This window comes from Oncorhynchus nerka, linkage group LG4 (assembly GCF_034236695.1).
Source record: "Oncorhynchus nerka isolate Pitt River linkage group LG4, Oner_Uvic_2.0, whole genome shotgun sequence".
NCBI classification, from domain to species: Eukaryota; Metazoa; Chordata; class Actinopteri; order Salmoniformes; family Salmonidae; genus Oncorhynchus; species Oncorhynchus nerka.
In genome coordinates, this window is record NC_088399.1 from 12,450,759 (window position 1) to 12,476,489 (window position 25,731).

The 25,731-nt window shown below is 42.6% G+C and overlaps 1 protein-coding gene across 4 annotated transcripts in view; it reads left to right on the top strand.

Moving 5' to 3' along the window:
• The window catches only part of psd3l (pleckstrin and Sec7 domain containing 3, like), a 151,352-nt gene extending 134,635 nt beyond the window's left edge, over window positions 1-16,717 (top strand). For 3 of the 4 annotated variants that reach the window (XM_029646831.2, XM_029646839.2, XM_029646845.2), the window contains 3 exons: window positions 364-508; window positions 4,040-4,183; window positions 13,245-16,717. In XM_029646831.2, coding sequence (XP_029502691.1) covers window positions 364-508; window positions 4,040-4,183; window positions 13,245-13,439 — 484 coding nt within the window. In that variant the 3' untranslated portion in view covers window positions 13,440-16,717. The other variant, XR_010463741.1, reaches the window with a different exon arrangement.
• Window positions 16,718-25,731: the final 9,014 nt, after the last annotated feature.

A 25,731-nucleotide genomic window follows, 5' to 3' on the forward strand; every position in this document is an offset into this window, starting at 1 on the left:
TCCAAAGTCTATTGTTCTTGGTTTCCTCTGTTCCCTCATCATGGAATATTCCAGGTGCCTAATAGAGGTGCTTATCATTGAAGAAGATAGGACCTCCTCCTGGGATGTGCTTCCATGATGCATAAATGAACAGTGGCCCAGTTGGGTTGTATTTCTAAGTAGTTCACCGTACTCTATCAACTTTGAACGATTATTTTCCCCATCACAACCGAACACATTGCTATTCCAGGGGAAATTGTTTGCGGCTTTAGCCTGGATTTGGTTGAATACCAAAGCTGTGTTTTATTCAAAATGTTCCCATATAAAATCTCAAAGCAAATGGCTGCTTTTGTAAGTTGTTTATTTGTCTCTGTTTCCCAACAGGAGCCCAGAGGAAATGGACTCTTGGATCAGAGTAGTCAACTCTGTGGCGGCCATGTTCTCTGCCCCCTCGTTCCCCGCCGCCATTGGCTCTCAGAAGAAATTCAGCCGTCCACTGCTACCGGCCACCACCACGAGGATGTCACAGGTACGGTAGAGCCTCCAGAAACACCACTGCTGGAATATCACCGTTACCTACAATACCAGTCCAATGTTTGGACACACCTACTCATTCAATGGTTTTTCTTTATTTGTACTATTTTCTACATTGTAGAATAATAGGGAAGACATCAAAACTATGAAATAACACGTATGGAATCATGTAGTAACCAAAAAAGTGTTAAACAACTTCTTCAAAGGAGCCCTTTGCCTTGATAACATCTTTGCACAATCTTGGCATTTTCTCAACCAGCTTCACCTGTAATGGTTTTCCAACCGTCTTTTGAAGGAGTGACCACATATGCTGAGCACTTGTTGGCTGCTTTTCCTTCACTCTGCGGTCCAACTCATCCCAAACCATCTCAATTGGGTTGCGGTCGGGTGATTGTGGAGGCCAGGTCATCTGTCTCCTTCTTGGTCAAATAGCCACAGTGGGAACCACACAAGCGGAGGTCATCCGTTCACCAACTGCGTCTTAAAGACACAGCGATTGGAACCAAAAATCTCAAACTTGGACTCATCAGACCAAAGGACAGATTTCCACTGGTCTAATGTCCATTGCTTGTTGTTCTTGTCCCAAGCAAGTCTGTTCTTCTTATTGGTGTCCTTTAGTAGTGGTTTCTTTGCAGCAATTTGATCTGTCGTGGAAATTTCCTCTATTTACCAAATCATGGGAGCAAACCACACACACAAGTCAGAGTTAGTTATCAAGGTCCATCTTTAATTATATAAGCTCTATCACAATCCGGTGACTCTCAGGTAATTCAGTGTCTCTCAGTGAATTCTCTGAGAGCCCCCCCCTGCATTGCAACTGAGATCCTTTAATAGCAAAGAACACACATAGACAGCATAGACATAATAAATCGTTCAGCTTTGTCTCCTTTACTCAAACCCCAGAACCATAAACCAACCCTCCATATCAACAGGCATATATCAAATTGTCATTTAGATACAACCAACTCTAAATACAACCAATCCTGGACAAGCTCACGGAGAGGAGAGTGAGGCTATAGGTTAAGATAAAAGGGAGCATGAGAATGATTCCAGACACTGCCACCCTCCTTTCCCCGCTAGAAAAAGGTAGGGAGTAAAAGATATGTTTTACACATGATGACACTTTGACCTCTCCCCTCTCAGCGGCCCATGCAACTTAGTCTTGACATAGAACAGATAACTGCAACCTCGCCACAGTATTATACAAAAATACCATTCTGATGAGAAGTAACTTACACACATCTGATGAATATAAAACATCTTACATATGTTACCAACAAATTCTGAATCTTCCACGACAGATCATGAAGGCCTGATTGGGGCGGCAGGTAGCCTAGTGGTTAGAGCGTTGGACTAGTAACCGAAAGGTTGCAAGATAATAAATATCTGTCGTTCTACCCCTGAACAAGGCAGTTAACCCACTGTTCCTAGGCCGTCATTGAAAATAAGAATTTGTTCAAGATCAAGTTCTTATTTACAATGATGGCCAAACCCGGAAAACACTGCCCTACAGAACTCTCAATCACTGCCGGATGTGATAGATAGAGCCTGGAATCGAACCAGGTACTTTAGTGACGCCTCTTGCACTGAGATGCAGTGCATTAGACCACTGCGCCACTCGGGAGCCCATATTGAGATGTGTCTGTTTTGAACTCTGTAGCATTTATTTGGGCTGCAATTTCTGAGGCTGGTAACTCTAATGAACTTATGCTCTGCAACAGAGGTAACTCTGGCTCTTACATTCCTGTGGCGGTCCTCATGAGAGCCAGTTTCATCATAGCGCTTGATCATTTTTGCTACTGCACTTGAAAACTTTTGAGGTTCTTGAAATTTCCCGGATTGACTGACCTTCGTGTCTTAAAGTAATGATGGATTGTTTCTCTTTGCTTATTTGAGCTGTTCTTGCCATAATGTGGACTTGAGCCCTATTTGGTAAAAGACCATCTTCTCTATACCACCCCTACCTTGTCACAACACAACTGATTGGCTCAAATGCATTAAGAAGGAAAGAAATTCCACAAAATAACTTTTATCAAGGCACACGTGTTAATTGAAATGCATTCCAGGTGTCTACCTTATGAAGCTGGCTGAGGGAATGCCAAGGCATAGGGTGGCTACTTTGAAGAATCTCAATTTTGATTTAACAATTTTTTTTGGTTACTACATGATTCCATATTCCAAACTATTTCATAGTTTTGATGTCTTCACTATTATTCTACAATGTAGAAAATAGTGAAAATAAAGAAAAAAAAATTAATGAGTAGGTGTGTCAAAACTTCCGAATGGTACTGTAGGTAAACATTAGGGTTCCCTCACGGAGAGCCCAAACTTTCACTTTAGTCAAACGTTCACTTCTGCCATTGATATAAATGCCTGACTAGCGCAAATGTCCTTCTAGACCAGGGGTGAGCAACTCTAGTCCTCCAGGGCCTGATTGGTGTCCTATTTTTTTCTCTCCATCCCTAGCAAACACAGCTGATTTAATCAAATGTCATTCTAAACTGAAGATCATGATTAGGTGATTACTGGAGTCAGGTGTGTTAGCTGTGGCAAAACTGTGACACCAATCAGGCCCTCGAGACTGGAATTGCCCACCCCTGTTCTAGACCGTGGTCACCATCCAGTCAATCTCCAAGGCATTCCTAGTCGGATCACCAAACATTTCTGTAAAAAAAAAAAAACGATAAAGCCCTGAGTTCATTTTTTTATTTTTATGTATTGAGCTGTTGGCGGTAGGTGCATTTGATTCAGCAGCCCTAGCTCCGGGAAGGGAAAGTGTTCCCATTTTGAACAATTTCATGTGTCTGAAGGTAGAGCTCTGCCTACCCGGCAGGCCCAGAGAGAAAATCAAGTGCACCTGCTGGCAAATCAGCTGGCAAATCGGATAGCCCTGGAATGCACAGCAAAATTGATACTGTGACATTTGAAAAATGTTTAAAACGTAACTATAGACTTGATGAATACAGCTGAGCTGCTGATTTTGTGTAAGTGTTGCGTTGGTGTCATTAGCGGCTCGTCTTTTTTTTTTATATCGTGGAATATTTTCCTTTCTCTGGTCATTGGAGTCACAACATGAATTGGTGCATGAGGCAGAAATAATGCAGTGTGACTTGAGTTTCACCACCAGCTTTAAAGACTGGCCCGTTTTCTCGACGCAGGGAAGGAGGGACGGTGAGTTGGGCAGCCTCACCGCTTCTCCCTCCCCTCAGACTGACCATCAGATGCAGACCATCAGTCCAATATGCAGTGATGTTGTATTGGGCCTATAACTTACTGCACAAACCTCTTTACTACAAAACTGTTTTTAATTGGTTCATGTTGCATTGGCTTACTTTATTTTGTTATTCTTAATCTGAGCAGTAGATGCATTTTGACTTAGAAAGTGATATTGACGCAGGAATGGTTGGTGACCACTGTTCTAGACCAGCCTACCATTTAAATACATTGTTGGCCCAGAATAATTTTTTGAGATGACTGTCTGGTGTTTTAAGAACCTGGTATTACATCTATAAAGTGCTATCTACAGGAGGAACAGCTGAAGTCTCACGAGGCGAAGCTGAAGCACGTATCCACAGAGCTGGCAGAGCACAGATCCTACCCTCCTGACAAGAAGGTTAAAGCCAAGGAGATCGACGAGTACCGACTCAAAGAGCACTACCTGGAGTTTGAGGTAAGACATCACCATTCACCACAGATGTGCACTGGCAGAGGGTTGGTTGGGCCAGGCCAGGCAGCAGGTTGCTGCCAGTCATCGTCCAACGCTCTGGTTCGTATGGTCTTTTCTTTTATGCCGCTTCACTCTTGTTTCATTCTGCATCTAGCCCTTCGGAACACTGATCCGTGCGGAAACAGACCGTTTCTGACATGCCTCCAGGCAGACCGCTGGGGAAGTCTCTGACAACCTTAATGGAGCTTTGCTTTTCTTATCTGACAGGCTCAGGAGTGCATCTCTCTCAGCCCTGCTCTCTATTCTGAACACGGTCGTGTCCTTAGGTCAAGATTCCAAGGATATCACCAAAGATGGGATAGAAACATTTGAGAAGTCATTGCATTTGTTTGTTTTTTAAACACACAAGGTCACAAACTGCCAAGTAGCTGCTTGAAAGGTCATTCTTGGCGTTTGTTTCCCGGATTTAAAGTAGAGTGGGTATGGTCGACGTACAGTATGCATCTATCACTGTTTAGGGGGTGGCTGTACTGGCAAGCTTAACGAGAGCATATGTAAAAGGAACTCTCTGACCTCTATTGTCATGGCGTTACAATATAGAGCTCAGACAAACGTCCATTAAAATGTCATTTCAATTTCGTCCCTTGAGCTCATTTATGCTGGTGAACACAAATCTATTTATTTACATGAGTCTTAAACATTGATTATGGATAAAGAATATATTTTTATTTTTTTTCTTCTGAGAAAGCATTAGTTGACATGCTTCTCGTCAGTGTCAGCAATTATTCCATCACAGCTTTCCTCTGGCCTTCCTCAATTTCCATGTCATAGGTTTCTAATGAACCCCACGAAAGCCCTGTATTAATTGAGCTGTCACTATAACACTGTTTTCCAATCAAACTTCCGCAGGAGAAGACACGACCTCATCAATAACCTTCTTCATTGAGCAAATTGTTTGTTTTTTTTGTTTGTTTTTTCATCAAAGAAACAGCGCTTTCTTGAAGTACCAGATAATCAATTAAATTGTGTGCTCCCTTTGTGCAAAACATCATAGGAATAATGATATCCTCCTGGCTTTACCACTCTGCCTGCGGAGCTTTACCACTTTCCTACTCGCCTGTCGCGCCAAATGGCATCCTCTATATAGTGCACTACCCTTTGGGCCCTGGTCAAAGCAATGCACTATAAAGGGAATAGGGTGTCATTTAGGACGCCCTGGTCAAAGCAATGCACTATAAAGGGAATAGGGTGTCATTTAGGACGCAGACCCTGTTTACACAGGGATCAATGTGGTCAGATCTCTTTGAGTAAGGTTCAGACATACAGGTCAGGCCCCTCAGATCCTGAACCCTAACCCTCAGCTCCCTAACCCTCAGAACCTTTTCTTAAATCTGTTAATGGTTGATTGCAGTCTTTTTACTGTGTCCAGCCCACAATCGCCAAAACAAAAGCTAGAGAGAGAGGGCATAGACAGTCACAGGCATACCTCTGTGAATGACATTCATCAAGCACAGCACTTACACAAATCATTCACTAAACCCTAACCCTCAGCTAAATCTTGTAATGAATCATGTGGAAATTTAGCAAGTTTAGGAGATATGTTCATAACATATTGATTAACAGTAGCTAGGCTGGGGAGAAGTCTGTTCATAATAAAGCTCTGCGTTCTTAACAGCACCATCAACAAGGCAGGTCCTAGTTTTGTTGCGCCTGGTTTACTGTTAAGCCATGTGGTCAGGTGCCACAAAGAGGGACTTTGCAATTGGCACAGGACAGCACGGCTGGCCCTTGCATTTACACAGGCAGCTGATATTAATAGTATGCATGTCAATCTCTCCTGGCTCAAATTGAGGGAGGGATTGACTTCATCACTACTTGTGTTTGTGAGAGGTATTGCCATGTTTAATTCACCGAGCTGTCTGTCTGAACTACTGGCACACGCAGCTCAGACCCTCATTCATACCCCAGACATGCCACCAGAGGTCTCTTCACAGTCCCCAAGTTGACTATAGGAGCCGAACAGTACTACATAGAGCCATGACTGTATGAAGATGGCGTCGGAGGGGGATGGCTGTAGCCTTATTGGCTCTTACCAACCGTACTATTTTTGTTTTTTGCATTATTCGTAACTAGTTTTGTACATAATGTTGCTGCTACTGTCTCTTATGACTGAAAAGAGCTTCTGGACATCAGAACTGCGTTTACTCACCTCAGATTAGACCGTTTTTCTTCAAGGAGTCTGACAGGAGGGTGATACTAGACACCCGACCAGGCCCTCATCCCCGTCATTCGCTGAAGAAGGAAATATATATTTTGCGGAAAAAGATTAGGGTTTCTTACGAGGATCAGGCGACGAGTGGCTAATCTGCCTTTGCCTTCCGTCCTGCTAGCTAACATTCTATCGCTGGAAAATAAATGGGACGAACTGAAAGCACGTATATCCTACCAACGGGACATGAAAAACTGTAATATCTTATGTTTCACTTAGTCATGGCTGAACGACGACATTAAGAAAATGGTGTATAACCCACCAGCTCTATCGGCAGGATAGAACAGAAACCTCTCGTTAGACACTGGGCGGGGGCCTATGCATTTATGTAAAGAGCTGGTGCATGATATCTAAGGCAAGTCTCGAGGTTTTGCTCGCCTGAGGTATAATATCTCATAAGCTGTAGACCACATCTGCCTAGAGAGTTCATCTGTATTTTTCGTAGCTGTCTACATAACACCACAGTCCGAAGCTGGAACTAAAACTGCACTCAATGAGCTGTATACCGCCATACGCAAACAGGAAAACACTCATCGAGACGGCGCCCCTAGTGGCCGAGGGACTTTAATGCAGGGAAACTTAAATCAGTTTAATCTAATTTTATCAGCATGTTAAATGTGCAGCCAGAGGGAAAACAATTCTAGACCACCTTCACTCCACGCACAGAGATGCGTACAAAGCTCTCCTTCGCCCTCCATTTGGCAAATCTGACCATAACTCTGTGCTCCTGATTCCTGCTTAAGAGCAAAAATTAAAGCAGGAAGCCCCAATAACACCAGCGACAAAAAAATAATATTTTTTTTAAAAGTAGTCAGATGAAGCAGATACTAAACTACAGGACTGTTTTGCTAGTACGGAGTGGAATATGTTCTGGGATTCTTCCAATGGCATTAAGGAGTACACGTCAGTGACTGGCTTTATCAATAAGTGCATCGAGAACGCATACCCCAACCAGAAGCCACAGATTGCAGGCAACATTCGCACTGAGCTAAGGGTAGAGCTGTCGCTTTCAAGGAGCGGTACTCTAACCCGGAAGCTTATAAAAAATCCTGCTATGTCCTCTGATGAACCATCACAGGCAACATCAATACAGGACTAAGATCGAAACGTACTACACAGGCTCCGACGCTCGTCGGATGTGGCAGGGCTTGCACTATTAGACTATAAAGGGAAGTACAGCCGAGAGCTGCACAGTGACATGAGCCTACCAGGCGAGCTAAATAACTTCTATGCTCGCTTCGAGGCAAGTAACACTGAAACATGCATGAGAACATCAGCTGTTCCGGATGACTCTGTTATCACGCTCTCCGCAGCCGATGTGAGAAAAACCTTTAAACAGGTCAACATTCACAAGGTCGCTGGGCCAGACGGATTACCAGGACGTTTTCAATCTCTGCCTGTCTGAGTCTGTAATACCAACATGTTTCAAGCAGACCACTATAGTCCCTGTGCCCAAGAACACTAAGGTAACCTGCCTAAATGACTACTGACCTGTGCACTCACATCTGTAGCTATGAAATGCTTTGAAAAGCTGGTCATGGCTCACATCAAAACCATTATTCCAGAAACCCTAGACCCGCTCCAATTTGCGTACCAAATCCACAGATGACGCAATCTCTACTGCACTCCACACTGCCCATTCACCCCTGGACAAAAGGAACACCTATGTGAAAATGCTATTCATTGACTACAGCTCAGCGTTCAATACCGTACTCCCCTCAAAGCTCGTCACTAAGCGAAGGACCCTGGGACTAAACACCTCCCTCTGCAACTGGATCCTGGACTTCCTGACGGGCCGCCCCCAGGTGGAAAGGGTAGGTAACATCACATCCGCCACACTGATCCTCAACACGGGGGGCCCCTCAGGGGTGCGTGCTCAGTCCCCTCCTGTACTCCCTGTTCACTCATGACTGCACGGCTAGGCACGACTCAAACATCATGAAGTTTGCTGATGACACAACAGTGGTAGGCCTGATTACCGACAACAATGACAGCCATTAGGGAGGTGGTCAGAGACCTGACCGTGTGGAAAGACAACAACCTCTCCCTCAACATGATCAAGACAAAGGAGATGATTGTGTACTGCAGGAGGAGGACGACTGAGCACGCCCACATTCTCATTAATGGGGCTGTAGTGGAGCAGGTTGAGAGTTTCAAGTCCCTTGACTTCCACATCACCAACAAACTAACATGGTCCAAGCACACCAAGACAGTCGTGAATAGGGCACAACACAAACCTATTCCCCCTCAGGAGACTGAAAATATTTGGAATGCGTCCTCAGATCCTCAAAAGGTTTTACAGCTGCACCATTGAGCATCCTGACGGGTTGCATCACTGCCTGGTATGCCAACTGCTCAGCCTCCAACCGCAAGGCATTGCAGAGGGTAGTGCGTACGGCCCAGTACATCACCGGGGCCAAGCTTCCTGCCATCCAGGACCTCTATACCAGGCGGTGTCAGAGGAAGGCCCTAAAAATTGTCAGAGACTACAGCCACCCTAGTCATAGATTGTTCTCTCTGCTACCGCACGGCAAGTGGTACCGGAGCGCCAAGTCTAGGTCCAAGAGGCTTCTCAACAGCTTCTACCCCCAAGCCGTAAGACTCCTGAACAGCTAATCAAATGGCTACCCAGACTCTTTGCATTGCCCCCCCCACCCTCTTCTACTCTGTTGGTATCTATGCATAGTCATTTTAACTCTACCTAAATGTACATATTGCCTTGACACCGGTGCCCCCGCACATTGATTCTGTACCGGTAACCGTGAAGCAACACAAACATAGGCACATGCATACAAACACACAATAACATACTCACTATACACACATACACATGGATTTTGTGTTGTAGATATGTGGTACTAGAGTAGGGGCCTGAGGGGGCACACTTACAATGTTGGGAAATCTGTTGTGAATGTTTTGATGTTTCTTTTTTAATGTATTACTGCCTTAGTTTTGCAGGACCCCAGGAAGACTAGCTGCCTCCATAATAAATACAAAAATCAAGCACTGCCTTTTAAGCTAGCTCTACCTCTGTGAAACACTACCGTAATCAATGAGCTAGCTATACCTCTGTGAAACACTACCGTAATCAATGAGCTAGCTATACCTCTGTGAAACACTACCGTAATCAATGAGCTAGCTATACCTCTGAAACACTACCGTAATCAATGAGCTAGCTCTACCTCTGTGAAACACTACCGTAATCAATGAGCTAGCTCTACCTCTGTGAAACACTACTGTAATCAATGAGCTAGCTCTACCTCTGAAACACTACCGTAATCAATGAGCTAGCTCTACCTCTGTGAAACACTACCGTAATCAATGAGCTAGCTCTACCTCGGTGAACAACTACCGTAATCAATGAGCTAGCTCTACCTCTGTGAAACACTACCGTAATCAATGAGCTAGCTCTACCTCTGAAACACTACCGTAATCAATGAGCTAGCTCTACCTCTGAAACACTACCGTAATCAATGAGCTAGCTCTACCTCTGAAACACTACCGTAATCAATGAGCTAGCTCTACCTCTGTGAAACACTACCGTAATCAATGAGCTAGCTCTACCTCGGTGAACCACTACCGTAATCAATGAGTTAGCTCTACCTCTGTGAAACACTACCGTAATCAATGAGCTAGCTATACCTCTGTGAAACACTACCGTAATCAATGAGCTAGCTCTACCTCGGTGAACAACTACCGTAATCAATGAGCTAGCTCTACCTCTGTGAAACACTACCGTAATCAATGAGCTAGCTATGCCTCTGTGAAACACTACTGTAATCAATGAGCTAACTACTGTAATCAATGAGCAGACCCCAACCACAGGGAAATTAATGCGCTAATTGGTCAAGGAATGATCTGGATGCAAAGCCAAGGAGATCTCTTTTTAGATCTACGGTAGATCTAGTTATATGTACTTTAGTTTTCTAATATATTTCTTTTATATATTGGTATTCCATTAGTACAAGCTTGGCATGCAAGTGGGGGTGACGGTCAGCGACGGTATTGAATTAGTAATCAGCAGGGTTAAGAGGATTTAGTGGTGGGCCAGGACGATCTGAGAACCAAGTCCACCTCTCTGCCACATGTCTTATCAATGCTTCTGCTATTCCAGTTTAGTTCATTATTACTCCATTTTAGCAGAGTTCTTCTACCACAGGGAGATATGATAAAGAACAATTAAACATTCATGACCAACTCATTAATTCTGTTGTCGATCTCCAATGAATCCTTCCCTGAATTAATAGAATTATCTTTAGTCAGAGAGAGAACAGAAACGTTCTCCCCTGGCCCCTCTCCACTGTAAGGCTCTTAACATCTCAGAAACTGTTTCATACTAGAGAAGAACATGTCTCTGGGGTTGTTGCTATCTGTGTGTTAGTCTGTCTCCCTGGAATTGTTATGTGTCACATAGAACCTTAAAGAAATTATGAGAGAATGCTGCAGTCACTCGAATTGCAGATATATCTGTTTCTCTGGTTAAACAAGGAACACATCCTGGAATGTGGAGACTTACAGCACTGGGACACAACCTTGACTGGATGCCCTTTCTTGTTGTTTACAGTGCACACCATTTGTTGTAATGAATTGCCTTATCGGCCTGTGATTTCACCTCTTAATCCTGTGGTAAGTAGGGGTCCAAGCACTGCAAAAGGGTTGCCGTGAAACAATGAACTTGAATAAGGTCGTTGATGCTGACATTTAACACCATAGTACCCTCCAAACTTGTCATTAACCGTGGGTCTCAATCCCGCCCTGTGCAACTGGGTCCTGGACTTCCTAACGGGCCACCACCAGGTGGTGAGGGTAGGAAACATCTCCACCCCTCTGATCCTCAACACTGGGACCCCACAAGGGTGCGTTCTCAGCCCTCTCCTGTACTCCCTGTTCACCCATGACTGTGTGACCATGCACACCTCCAACTCAATCAAGTTTGCAGGCGACACTACAGTGGTAGGCTTGATTACCAACAACGACGAGACTGCCTACAGGGAAGAAGTGAGGGCCCTCGGAGTGTGTTGTCAGGAAAATAACCTCGCACTCAACGTCAACAAAACAAATGAGATGATCGTGGACTTCAGGAAACAGCAGAGGGAGCACTCCCCTATCCACGGAACAGTAGTGGAGAAGGTGGAAAGTTTTAAGTTCCTTTGCGTACACATCACTGACAAACTGAAATGGTCCACCCCCACAGACAGTGTGGTGAAGAAGGCACAACAGCGTCTCTTCAACCTCAGGAGGCTGAAGAAATTCGGCTTGTCACCAAAAACACTCAAGAGCATCCTGTTGGGCTGTATCACCGCCTGGTATGGCAACTGCTCCGCCCACAACCGTAAGGCTCTCCAGAGGGTAGTGAGGTCTGCACAACGCATCACCGGGGGGAAACTGCTCTCCAGGACACCTACACCACCCGGTGTCACAGGAAGGCCAAAAAGACCAAGGGCAACAACCACCCGAGTCACTGTCTTTTCACCCCTCTATCATCCAGAAGGCGAGGTCAGTACAGGTGCATCAAAGCTGGGACCGAGAGACTGAAAAACAGCTTCTATCTCAAGGCCATCAGACTGTTAAACAGCCATCACTAACATTGATTGGCTGCTGCCAACATACTGACTCAATCTCTAGCCACTTTAATAATGGAAAAATGTATGTAATAAATTTATCACTAGTCACTTTAAACTCTGCCACTTTATATAATGTTTACATACCCTACACTACTCATCTCATATGTATATACTGTACTCTATTCCATCTACTGCATATTGCCTATGCCGTTCGGCCATATTTTCATATACATATTCTTATTCATTGCTTTACACTTGTGTATAAGGTAGTTGTTGTGAAATTGTTAGATATTAGATATTACTGCAAGGTCGGAACTAGAAGCGCAAGCATTTCACTACACTCGCATTAACATCTGCTAACCGTGTGTATGTGACAAATAAAATTTGATTTTGACATTGTTTGTGCTATAATCAGCACAAGATTATTTAACTTGTTTGGTTGTCATGATATTTGGCAGACTTGTAGAGAGGCATGAGAGGGACTCATTCAATGGATATGTGATCAGGCCAGAGGTGGTGATATCATTCATTGGATACGTGATCAGGCCAGAGGTGGCGATATCATTCAATGGATACGTGATCAGGCCAGAGGTGGCGATATCATTCAATGGATACGTGATCAGGCCAGAGGTGGCGATATCATTCAATGGATACGTGATCAGGCCAGAGGTGGCTTATATCATTCAATGGATACATTGGATCAGGCCAGAGGTGGCGATATCATTCAATGGATACGTGATCAGGCCAGAGGTGGCGATATCATTCAATGGATACGTGATCAGGCCAGAGGTGGCGATATCATTCAATGGATACGTGATCAGGCCAGAGGTGGCGATATCATTCAATGGATACGTGATCAGGCCAGAGGTGGCGATATCATTCAATGGATACGTGATCAGGCCAGAGGTGGCGATATCATTCAATGGATACGTGATCAGGCCAGAGGTGGCGATATCATTCAATGGATACGTGATCAGGCCAGAGGTGGCGATATCATTCAATGGATACGTGATCAGGCCAGAGGTGGCGATATCATTCATTGGATACGTGATCAGGCCAGAGGTGGCGATATCATTCAATGGATACGTGATCAGGCCAGAGGTGGCGATATAAACCAAAGTAGTTGCTGTAGTTGTTTTCCGTCATTTCTTGTTCGCCAGTATATAAGTCTTACATGTGTTTGTATTCTACACCGTAACACCCTATTCTCTGTGTCGTCTCTCCGCTGTAGGAGAACCGCTATGAGATGTACGTCAAGCTCCTGAGGGAGGGCGTGAAGGAGCTGCTCATTGGCAAAGATGGTGACGCGGGCCTCAAGAAGTCCCAGTCCAGCCCCTCTCTCAACCAGGAGGGCCAGCCGGCCGCGGCCAAAGTCAAACGCAACACCTCGGAGAGGAGACCCGAGACGCCGCCCAAGGTCACATAGGAAGCTACCCCCCTCGCGAGCCTGTGAAAGAGCCATGAATACGCAACAAAAGTGTGTGAATATATTTTATGTAATTTATTTATCTGGCCACTGTTGTAACAAAAACAGTTGTGTAAAATGTAAATGATGAATACTCGTCCTTAAATTGACTGGCGTAGCATTTTTGTATGGAAACATTGCATTATATGTTTGTGGTCCTTTTTATTTTGATGTTGATGTTGTCATTCTTGTATTGAACGTAATATTCTTTGTGACACATTTGACTCTATTGCTTTATTCAATATCGCTGTATTGTTCCCCCCTCTCATAAAAACAATTTATTTGCCTTTCAGTCAAGAGAGAGGATTTTTCTTGTCTCCAGTTTAGTGGAATTACCAACGCTAGCTCTTGGATATATAAATAGTAGCTAGATGTAGAATAGTCTTACTCAGAAGTTTTTATTTTGATATGTAGTTTAAGTAAACATTGGACATATTGAACCAGTTAAGTTGAGAGTATTTTACACATATGACTTCCATTGAGAATAGGCAGGTGATTTGGACATCCAATTTCCTCCCTGCTTTTCCTCATCGACCTTTTTAAGGTTCCTTTCACCTGGGAATGTTTATTTTTCATACAGAAGATGCACCAAGGTGTAAATCCTGGAAAGGGATTCATTGTGGATCTAAAAAATGTGGTTGGGATCTTCAATCTCTTGCTTCTCATTTACAACAGAAAATGTGGTTAGGATCTTCAATCTCTTGCCTCTCATTTACAACAGGAATAACAACCCCAGATAAAACACAGTAATGTCCTTAGTTGTGTGGAAGGCTGCACTATCATGTTAGAAAACGCAGTTCAAAAGCGTTCCAATCCCTAATTTTGCACATTAACAATTTGGGATGTTTAAACATATTCCCCAGATTGGGTCAGTCGCAGCTGCATCCGTATCTTTTCAGACTGCAGTATTTCACTGATGTTGGACTTGAGATCAGAGTTTATGCAGCTGAGCCATTTTATTTTTTTATCCTTTATTGCAAAAAATATACTTCTGCTTTTTGAGTAGTGTAAAGACCAATGCCCCTTGTCTTTTCTAATTGTATGTGTTTTAGATTCTAAGTTGAAAACTATTGTTGTAAAGATCAAATGTAGTATTTATAGTGCACTTTATAAATGAGTTCTTTTTGGATATTATAGAGAGCTTTATAAAGGTTAGACTGCTATGTTTCTTTGACATCACAGGTTTTTCAGGCAGAACTATTTTTGTTTTCTTGAAGGTACTTGAGCGCGACAGTTCAGTAGGTTTCCGTCAGCTCAACTCGTAATGTCGTCTTAGTTTGTTTTAAGTGGTTCGGAAGTTTTGCTGTCCTAGGTAGATTTGTTGATTGACAAAGTTTCCTTTTAGGGAACTATTTATAGATGTGTACTTTGCAATTGTTGCCTTTTTCCAATGCTGGTGATATTACATTTATAATATCATTTACACATTTTCATTAGAAATATTACTGACATTTGAACGACATAAGCATTTAGTTAGACATTGGATTGTAATGTCTACACTTCCACAATGGACTTTTGCATACCAACATATGTTTTGTCCTTACCAAAAGGTTTGTGTTTTTTCATGTATTGAAGATTTTGGAAGGAATTTAGCTTTTTAACATGTTATGAAGAAACATTAGTAATGATGCAAAGCCAATTTGAAAATGTACTTGTTTTTGGAAGACATGAGGCTAGTACCGAGTCTTTACAGTTAAAAAATATATATTGTTTACTTCAAATGTTTTATTATTTACACTTTATTGTATTACTTTTTTTATTTTCTCTTAAATTCTCTACGAAGACACCAAATAGAATGTGTTAGTAGAGCTCGATGGTAATAGCCAACTAAATATACCTATATCCGTAATGCATGTTTTTAGACAAACGTTCTACAGTAGTTTGTGCTAGCTAGCTAGTGTGCAAACCTTTTCCTTGGAAATGTTCTCCTCACATAGTGGCACTATTTGACCTGTACGATTATTGTGAAAGTTAGTGAGTGTTTTGACATAGAAGCACTTAATATAGACAATACATGTGGTACATTTATCAAAGGTTTCAAGTTAATATCACGAGACCTTAACAGCTGATTCTGTTATATAAATGTGAGGATAGTATTTCTGTTTATATACAGAAGTCCATATGAAGAGGTCTACCCTTGAATTCATTTTGAATATAATATTAAATGTTTTTTATTCTTTTAACCTTTTGATATTTTATCGTAAGACGATGGCTGACCCCTTGAAGACATCTATAGTTAAAATTCCTCCGTAGTTTAAACTTAATCCCAGTATTTTCTTATGCAGATACAGTAATCCTTTGTTCAGACACATTAAATGTAGGATTTAACATATTGCTGTTTATCAGTTGGTACACTTGTTACATTTTCCCATTTTCAGAGGATTTGAATTAAATACAGGCTTTTGTTGTAATGACACGTTAGCGTAATCTGTGCTTCTGAGTGGAATGATAAATAATCTACGTCTATATATGGAATCCGTGAACTCATTTTAAACACAACCGTGTAATACTATCTTACCAGTGGATTGTGTTCATGTGGAACGACTCAACTAAAGCACTGTTTCAATTGACATGTCAAATCTCACCTGATGTCATTTCTGATTTGATAGTAGATGGTCTGGAGAAGGAGTAGCGAAGACGGCACAGTAAATGCGTCAATATGTGACATTTTCCAATTTAAGACTAGCAGTGATCCTTATCAGGCATCTTGTTACCTTTCCCTTAACATTTACAGCATTTCTCCATATCACTTCGATGGAGGGCTTATTTTTAGCACTTACCTCTAATGCTTCTCTCAACCATATCTGGCATAGCCTCTGTACACTGGCGTATCACTTGTGTTAGAATAGACTCAATCCTGCACCTCTGTCTGTAGATGTGAGAAGACAGATCGTGTGCACCTATAGTTCCCATGCCTCTTGATTGTTCTATACTGTAAAAAACAATGCAACTAAGTCTCCTATGAGGCTTTGTCTACACGTACGTACGCATCTAATATCTCTGAAAGCTGTGATCCTGTACAATCCTTTGACTCTGTAAATGTTGTTAAATATAACTGTTGCCCTGTTTTTTTTGTCCCCCCCCCCAAAAGGCCCAGGATTGCGTTGTTTGGTTGTTCAAGTGATCTCTTCTTTGGCCCAGAGCGTGTCTTACGCCCTTAGGTCAGGATTGGTAACACTATGTCAGTGGTAATACAACTGTAGGTGGTTTCAATTAATAAAATACTTTACTTAATTGAACGTTGCATTTTCTTGTGATTTATTCCCCATTCTTGTGCTGTGTTGGTAGAAAAGATCTGCTTCTCAAAGAAAATCATCCCAATGGACAAAAAAAGGTCAACTCAGGTGGCAAAGTTTATAACGTATTTATTTACTAGGGCAATATAATAATTGGGATGGTAGGTAGCCAAGCAGTTAGTGTTGTGCCAGTAACCGAATGTTGCTGGATCGAATCCCCGAGCTGACAAGGTAAAAATCTGTAGTTCTGCCCCTGAACAAGGTAGTTTGGGCAACTGTTCCCCCGTGCACCGATGGTGTGGATGTTGATTTAGGCAGCACCCCGCACCTCTCTGATTCAGAGGCGCTGGGTTAAATGCGGAAGACATAATTCAGTTAAATGCATTGTACAACTTCCCCCTTTTTTCTTGTTAATAGAGCAATAATCAAGGCAGTGCAGTCAATTAACGGGCTTTACTTTAATACACTATTGCATTTATCAATTGACAGGTTATTCAGTTTGTATAGTATAGTCTTAATGCATCTCATAACAGAAGAAAGAATGCCCAAAATTTGATTTGGTCCAATCAGGCAGTCAGTCGTGCAGAAATCAGCAAGGTAGTACTTGTTAAATGTCCTGATTTTCTATGGCCCAACATGCACCTCAGTCAATAGGCAACTGAGACACTTGTTTCTCTGTCTCACTCTTACTCTGTGGCAGTTGGAAACTGTTATTACACAAATTCATGTAAACCTCCACAAGGAAAAAAAATCCCTGTCTGGTTCTTAGTTTTCTGCCTTCGAGCAGCATGCAATAACATCCTTTGTACCAGAGTAGGTTCAAGAAAAATATATATTTTATTAATGACAATTTAATCTGATAAAATATTTAAATGTACCTTCTGACGTTTAAATTGCTTTCAAAACAGAATGGTGTAGAAAACTGTCTTAATGTACACACTACCCAAGTATAGAAGTTGCCTTGAGTACATGCTAATCTCAGTTTGGTCTGTTTTTTGGGTGACTTCTTTCAACTTAATTCCAGCAGAAAATGGTGTTCTCTCTGAAATCACAGAGAGAATTACAATATGATGGGCCAGAAAAGACCGATAGAATAATAGACTAGTGGGTAAACACAGATTGTAGAATGTTACCATCAGGAAGGTGAATACGGGGGTTGGGATCTAGTGTTCCTGTGGGGGAGATTTTAGAGGCATATAAACTGGCATTACAGGGGGAGCTTCATGATGGGGACAATGCATGTGGCAGGTCCAATGAGAGAGAGAGAGAGAGGGTGGACCTGTAAAGTAGCTTATCAATCAGAAAGTTAAAACTCAGAGCAAAGAGGGTGAGATCTAGGGATTGATATGTCTCCCTCTGTCTATGCCTGCCTCTTATTGATACATCTCCCTCAGTCTAGGCCCACCTCTTATTGATACGTCTCCCTCAGTCTAGGCCCACCTCTTATTGATACGTCTCCCTCAGTCTAGGCCCACCTCTTATTGATACGTCTCCCTCAGTCTAGGCCCACCTCTTATTGATACGTCTCCCTCAGTCTAGGTCCACCTCTTATTGATACGTCTCCCTCAGTCTAGGCCCGCCTCTTATTGATACGTCTCCCTCAGTCTAGGCCCGCCTCTTATTGATACGTCTCCCTCAGTCTAGGCCCACCTCTTATTGATACGTCTCCCTCAGTCCCGCCTCTTATTGATACGTCTCCCTCAGTCTAGGCTCGCCTCTTATTGATACGTCTCCCTCAGTCTAGGCCCACCTCTTATTGATACGTCTCCCTCAGTCTAGGCCCACCTCTTATTGATACGTCTCCTTCAGTCTACGCCCACCTCTTATTGATACGTCTCCCTCAGTCTACGCCCACCTCTTATTGATACGTCTCCCTCAGGCCCACCTCTTATTGATACGTCTCCCTCAGTCCCGCCTCTTATTGATACGTCTCCCTCAGTCTAGGCCCACCTCTTATTGATACGTCTCCCTCAGTCTACGCCCACCTCTTATTGATACGTCTCCCTCATTCTAGGCTCGCCTCTTATTGATACGTCTCCCTCAGTCTACGCCCACCTCTTATTGATACGTCTCCCTCAGTCCCGCCTCTTATTGATACGTCTCCCTCAGTCCCGCCTCTTATTGATACGTCTCCCTCAGTCTACGCCCACCTCTTATTGATACGTCTCCCTCAGTCTACGCCCACCTCTTATTGATACATCTCCCTCAGTCTCGCCTCTTATTGATACGTCTCCTTCAGTCTAGGCCCACCTCTTATTGATACGTCTCCTTCAGTCTAGGCCCACCTCTTATTGATACGTCTCCTTCAGTCTAGGCCCACCTCTTATTGATACGTCTCCCTCAGTCTGTCTAGACACATGACTTTGTGGTGTCTGTCTAGACACTAGATAGAGCAGCTGTTGCTTTGCAAGGTATTTCTTCCTGAAAATACATGGTCTTAAGTGATTTGATATTTGGTATTCAGCTGTCATAAAAGTATACCTGATTTACTTTGAAGAACTGCTCAAATTGTGATTTTTGTCAGACAGCATAGGCAGCATCTCTATACAGATGAGATGATGACTTGGAGTGAAATGAAGTAATCAAATAAAACTAATGTAATATACTGAAATATTTTATTGAAGTAATGCGATATGATGAACTGATGGGTAATAAGTGATAAGCAGTAATGGTCCGTGACTACCACAGTCACTTGTTTGCCCAAGCATTAGCTGATTCAAATCATTAAAGCTTGATGATTAGTTGATTATTTGAATCAGCTGTGTAGTGCTAGGACAAATATCAACATGCACTCCTTGGGGTCCCGAGGACCGAGTTTGGGAAACACTGCCCGACCATCATGGGACTTTTATTCATTGTTGTTACTGCATTCAACCCACATAATGCATAGTGCATTTAATGTTTCAAAAATCATCAAAAATCGTGATTATTTTTTAATAATTGAACTAAAACCAAACCAACTTTAAAAAAAGCATTAATTGTTTAGGCACTAATAGCAAGTTGCATTTTTTTAAATAACGTAGTTTATTGGCTATCGCTGCCACAGAAATGAGATGGAAACACTTCAATTGAAATACTCATGTTATGTATCAGAATATCATTACAGGCAATGTCCCTCTCTCAGTTCATCTGTCAGAGCAGATGCCATACAATGGAAAGGACAAAGGAGGGGAGGCTAATTCGTAGTCTGGTGGTATCCATGGTGCCTAATCAATGTGAACACTGAAAATAAATGACTGAGTAGGAGGGAGAGGCAGCCTGCTCCTCTCATTATCACAGTCAAACAATCCTTCAGCATAGAAGCCAGACAACCAAGACATACTCGATGTGATGAAGACCAAGAATGAAGAAAGGAACAAGGAGGTGAAGGGCAGTAAAGGGTCTGGCTGACGTCATTCTCAACTTCAGCACCTCTGCATGAATATATGTTTATGCCTACTGCTTTAATGTACGTATTGCCTAGATATACCATACGCCTCTCACCCACTGGAAGCCTTCATTACCATTTTAACAAGTATGTACTAAGTGCCAATTTTACCTCAAGCTGTGACCAAAGGCCTTGAAGAGCCATATGAGATGTTTTGTGTTTTGAACCTGTCATATATATATACACCAATGTATCAATATATACTTTTACTCTGGTAAAGGAAGTACCCAATTGTGATACTTGAGTAAAAGTATAGATACCTTAATAGAAAGTTACTCAAGTATAAGTTAGTCACCCGGTAAAATACTACTTGAGTAAAAGCCTAAAAGTATTTGGTTCTACATATACTATATAGTATCAAAATAAAAGGTAATTGCTAAAATATACTTAAGTATCAATTTAAAGTAGAAATCACTTCAAAGGCCTTATATTAAGCAAACCAGAAGGCACCATTTTGTTTTTAAAATGTAAAGATAGCCAGGGGCACACTCCAACAATTTTAAAATGATCCTTTTGTGTTTAGTGAGTCCGCCAGATCAGAGGCAGTAGGGATGACCACATGTTCTCTTGATAAGTGTGTGAATTGGACCATTTTCCTGTCCTGCTAGCCATTAAAAATGTAAGAAGTACTTTTGGGTGTTAGGGGAAATGTATGGAGTAAAAAGTAGATTATTTTCTTTAGGAATGTAGTGAAGAAAAGTTTTCAAAAAAATAAATGGTAAAGTACAGATGCCCCAAAAAACTACTTAACTAGTACTTTAAAGTATTTTTTCTTAAGTGCTTTGCACCACTTTTACTGTTAATCAATGTATGACAGCTCGGGTTTAGCTTTCAACTGCAGCTACCAAACCGCTTCAAAAGTAATCCTACAATACCCCACTAATGCATCTGAGATGCTAAGATCACCTATGAGATGTGGTCCTGTGTAGCTCAGTTGGTGGAGCATGGCGCTTGCAATGCCAGGGGTTGTGGGTTTGATTCCCAATTGGTCCACCCATACATAATATGTATGCACGGATAACTTAAGTCGCTTCGGATAAAAGTGTCTGCTATAAGGCATATACTGTATGATTTATGTTATATTATCACCTGCCACGTCCTGACCTTAGTTCCTTTTTTATGTCTCTATTTTTGGTTTGGTCAGGGCGTGAGTTGGGGTGGGCATTCTTTGTTTTTGTTCTATGTTTTGTATTTCTGTGTTTGGCCTGGTATGGTTCCCAATCAGAGGTAGCTGTCTACCGTTGTCTCTGATTGAGAACCATACTTAGGTAGCCTGTTCCCACCTGTGTTTGTGGGTAGTTGTTTTCTGTTTAGTGTGTTTTACACCTGACGGAGCTGTTTCGGTTGTTCTTTTGTTGCTTGTTTGATAGTGTTCAGTTTTACCATTAAAATGATGAACACTTACCACGCTACACCTTGGTCCTCACCTTCCACCAACGGCCGTTACATTACCACTCATATTTGTTCTGAATAGCTGCAAAATCTGGACCCCTACAAATCAGCTGGGCTAGACAATCTGGACCCTCTCTTTCTAAAAATTATCCAACACAATTGTTGCAACCCCTATTACTAGCCTGTTTAACCTCTCTTTCCTATCATCTGAGATCCCTAAAGATTGGAAAGCTGCCGCGGTCATCCCCCTCTTCAAAGGGGGTGACACTCTAGACCCATACGGTTACAGACCTATATCCATCCTGCCCTGCCTTTCTAAAGTCTTCGAAAGCCAAGTTAACAAACAGATCACCGACCATTTTGAATCCCACCACACCTTCTCCGCTATGCAATCTGGTTTCTGAGCTGGTCATGGGTGCACCTCAGCCACGTTCAATGTCCTAAACGATATCATAACCACCATCGATAAAAGACAATACTGTGCAGCCGCATTCATTGACCTGGCCAAGGCTTTCGACTCTGTCAATCACCGCATTCTTATCGCCAGTCTCAACAGCCTTGGTTTCTCAAATGACTGCCTCGCCTGGTTCACCAACTACTTCTCAGATAGAGTTCAGTGTGTCAAATCAGAGGTCCGGGCCTCTAGCAGTCTCTATGGGGGTGCCACAAGATTCAATTCTTGGGCCAACTCTTTTCTCTGTATATATCAAAGATGTTGCTCTTGCTCTTGTGATTCTCTGATCCACCTCTATGCAGATGACACCATTCTGTATACTTCTGGCCTTTCTTTGGACACTGTGTTAACAAACCTCCAGACGAGCATCAATGCCATGCAACTCTCCTTCCATGGCCTCCAACTGCTCTTTAATGCAAGCAAAACTAAATAGAAGCTCATTAACCGATTGCTGCCTGCACTCGCCTGCCCGTCTAGCATCACTACTCTGGACGGTTCTGACTTAGAATATGTGGACCACTACAAATAGCTAGGTGTCTGGTTAGACTGTAAACTCTCCTTCCAGACTCACATAAGCATCTCCAATCCAAAATTAAATCTAGAATCGGCTTCCTATTTCGCAACAAAGCATCCTTCACTCATGCTGCCAAACATACCCTCGTTAAAACTGACTATCCTACCAATACTTGACTTTGGCGATGTCATTTACAAAATAGCCTCCAACACTCTACTCAGCAAATTGGATGTAGTCTATCACAGTGCCATCCATTTTGTCACCAAATCCCCATATACTACCCACCACTGCTACCTGTATGCTCTCATTGGCTGGCCCTCACTTCATATTCGTAGCCAAACCCCTGGCTCCAGGTCATCTATAAGTCTTTGCTAGGTAAAGCCCTGCCTTATCTCACTGGTCACCCTAGAAGCACCCACCCGTAGCACGTGCTCCAGCAGGTATATTTCACTGGTCACCCCCAAAGCCAACTCCTCCTTTGGCCGCTTTTCCTTCCAGTTCTCTGCTGCCAATGACTGGAACGATTGCAAAAATCACTAAAGCTAGAGACATATCTCCCTCACTAAATTTAGGCATCAACTGTCAGAACAGCTTACCGATCATTGCACCTGTACATAGCCATCTGTAAATAGCCCACCCAACTACTTCATCCCCATACTGTTATTTTTTTTGCTCCTTTGCACCCCAGTATCTCTACTTGCACTTTCATCTTCTGCACATCTATCACTACAGTGTTTAATTGCTAAATTGCAATTATTTTGCCACTATTGGCCTATTTATTGCCTTACCTCCCTAATCTTACTACATTTGCACACACTGTATATAGACTTTTCTATTGTGTTATTGACTGTACATTTGTTTATCCCATGTGTAACTCTGTGTTGTTTGTGTCGCACTGCTTTGCTCTATCTTGGCCAGTTTGCAGTTGTAAATGAGAACTTGTTCTCAACTGGCCTACCGGGTTAAATAAAGATGAAATAAAACATTTAAAATGATGCCCACTGCTTTGATGCACTGTATGTACTAACTATATTTCTAGTTTTCTTTCTCTCACCGGTGATGTGATTCTCCATCAAATCACCAACAGTACCATTTCAACTAGTATACGTATACTGTATAAACCTTGGGAAGCTGTGACAAAAGACCTTGGAGCCCCCATTTCAGGATAGGTTGATGAAAGGGGCGGCAGGTTAGCCTAGTGGTTAGAGCGTTGGACTAGTAACCGAAAGGTTGCAAGTTTATACCCCCGAGCTGACAAGGTACAAATCTGTCGTTCTGGCCCTGAACAGGCAGTTAACCCACTGTTCATAGGCCGTCATTGAAAATAAGAGTTTGTTCTTAACTGACTTGCCTAGTTAAATAAAGGTTTAAAAAAAAGGTAGGCAAGCGGTGTTGGTGAAAACCCTGGCAGTAGGAAGTGCAGTCCTACATTAGGAACTGAAATAGCCAGGCCGGGTTGTGCACAAGGTCCAACTTCAAGTGGCTTTACTTTTTCAAGTCAGAAAGAAAGTGCAACTGAAAATCAGCGAATCCATACATTTAAAGCAGTGTGGTGTAAATTGGGTTGAAAAAACAGCGCACATTATATCTGACTTCAAGTTAATGAAAAAGTACACTCTGACTGTTGCCAAATAGTTAACCACCTCATGAGAGGTAATTTCCACCGTGCAATGTGTTGGTGCTAATCACAATCATTTGTCTGTGACATGTAGAGAAGCAACCAATTATTATGCTAACTGATTTGAAATGCAGTGGACCATAAGCTACAGTAAATTAATCTTGTAGACGTCTTTGTACAGGAGCATTTTAAATCATGTTATGTGTACAATACATGACACTTGTACAGTAATAGCAACTGAGTTTGGGTCTAAACTTGGCTTTTAAGGAATAGAGTAACACCTAACCATAATAATTACCACCAACATGTGGCATCTACTGAAACATCATCTTTGGAATAAACATACAGATGTTCTCTTTTATTCCAGTACCGAAACAATTGTAAATAATACATTTTCTTGGACAGAAAGGTGACACACTGAAGTCATTTTGACCTCTTCTCTCCACCCCCCTCTGTTCTGTCACTGCCTTGGTGACACACAACCAGACAATAGAGAGGAGAGATTTGAAGTGAGAAGAGTGGACACCCCTGACTGGTCCCAGTCATCAGGATCCCACTGTTAACCCTGGGTTTGATGGATTGTCTCTATTGTCGTGATTCCACCTGCCAGGACATTCTCAGGGTGACAGCCTAGTTGGCCCTTCATTCTACACTGTAGAGGAGAGGAGAGGCCTGTCTGCTTCCAGCTTCAGGTAAGGTCTTTTTTGTTTATTTTATTTAACTAGGAAAGTCAGTCAAGATGAGGATCACTTGACTAACCGGTGCCCACACACATTGACTCTGTATCGGTACCCCCTGTATATAGCCTCCACATTGACTCTGTACCGGTACCCCTTGTATATAGCCTCCACATTGACTCTGTATCGGTACCCCCTGTATATAGCCTCCACATTGACACTGTATCGGTACCCCCTGTATATAGCCTCCACATTGACTCTGTATCGGTACCCCCTGTATATAGCCTCCACATTGACTCTGTACCGGTACCCCTTGTATATAGCCTCCACATTGACTCTGTATTGGTACCCCCTGTATATAGCCTCCACATTGACTCTGTATCGGTACCCCCTGTATATAGCCTCTACATTGACTCTGTATCGGTACCCCCTGTATATAGCCTCTACATTGACTCTGTATCGGTACCCCCTGTATATAGCCTCTACATTGACTCTGTATCGGTACCCCCTGTATATAGCCTCCACATTGACTCTGTATCGGTACCCCCTGTATATAGCCTCCACATTGACTCTGTATCGGTACCCCCTGTATATAGCCTCCACATTGACTCTGTACCGGTACCCCCTGTATATAGCCTCCACATTGACTCTGTACCGGTACCCCCTGTATATAGTCTCCACATTGACTCTGTACCGGTACCCCCTGTATATAGCCTCCACATTGACTCTGTATCGGTACCCCCTGTATATAGCCTCCACATTGACTCTGTACCGGTACCCCCTGTATATACAGTGCCTTGCGAAAGTATTCGGCCCCCTTGAACTTTGCGACCTTTTGCCACATTTCAGGTTTCAAACAAAGATATAAAACTGTATTTTTTTGTGAAGAATCAACAACAAGTGGGACACAATCATGAAGTGGAACGACATTTATT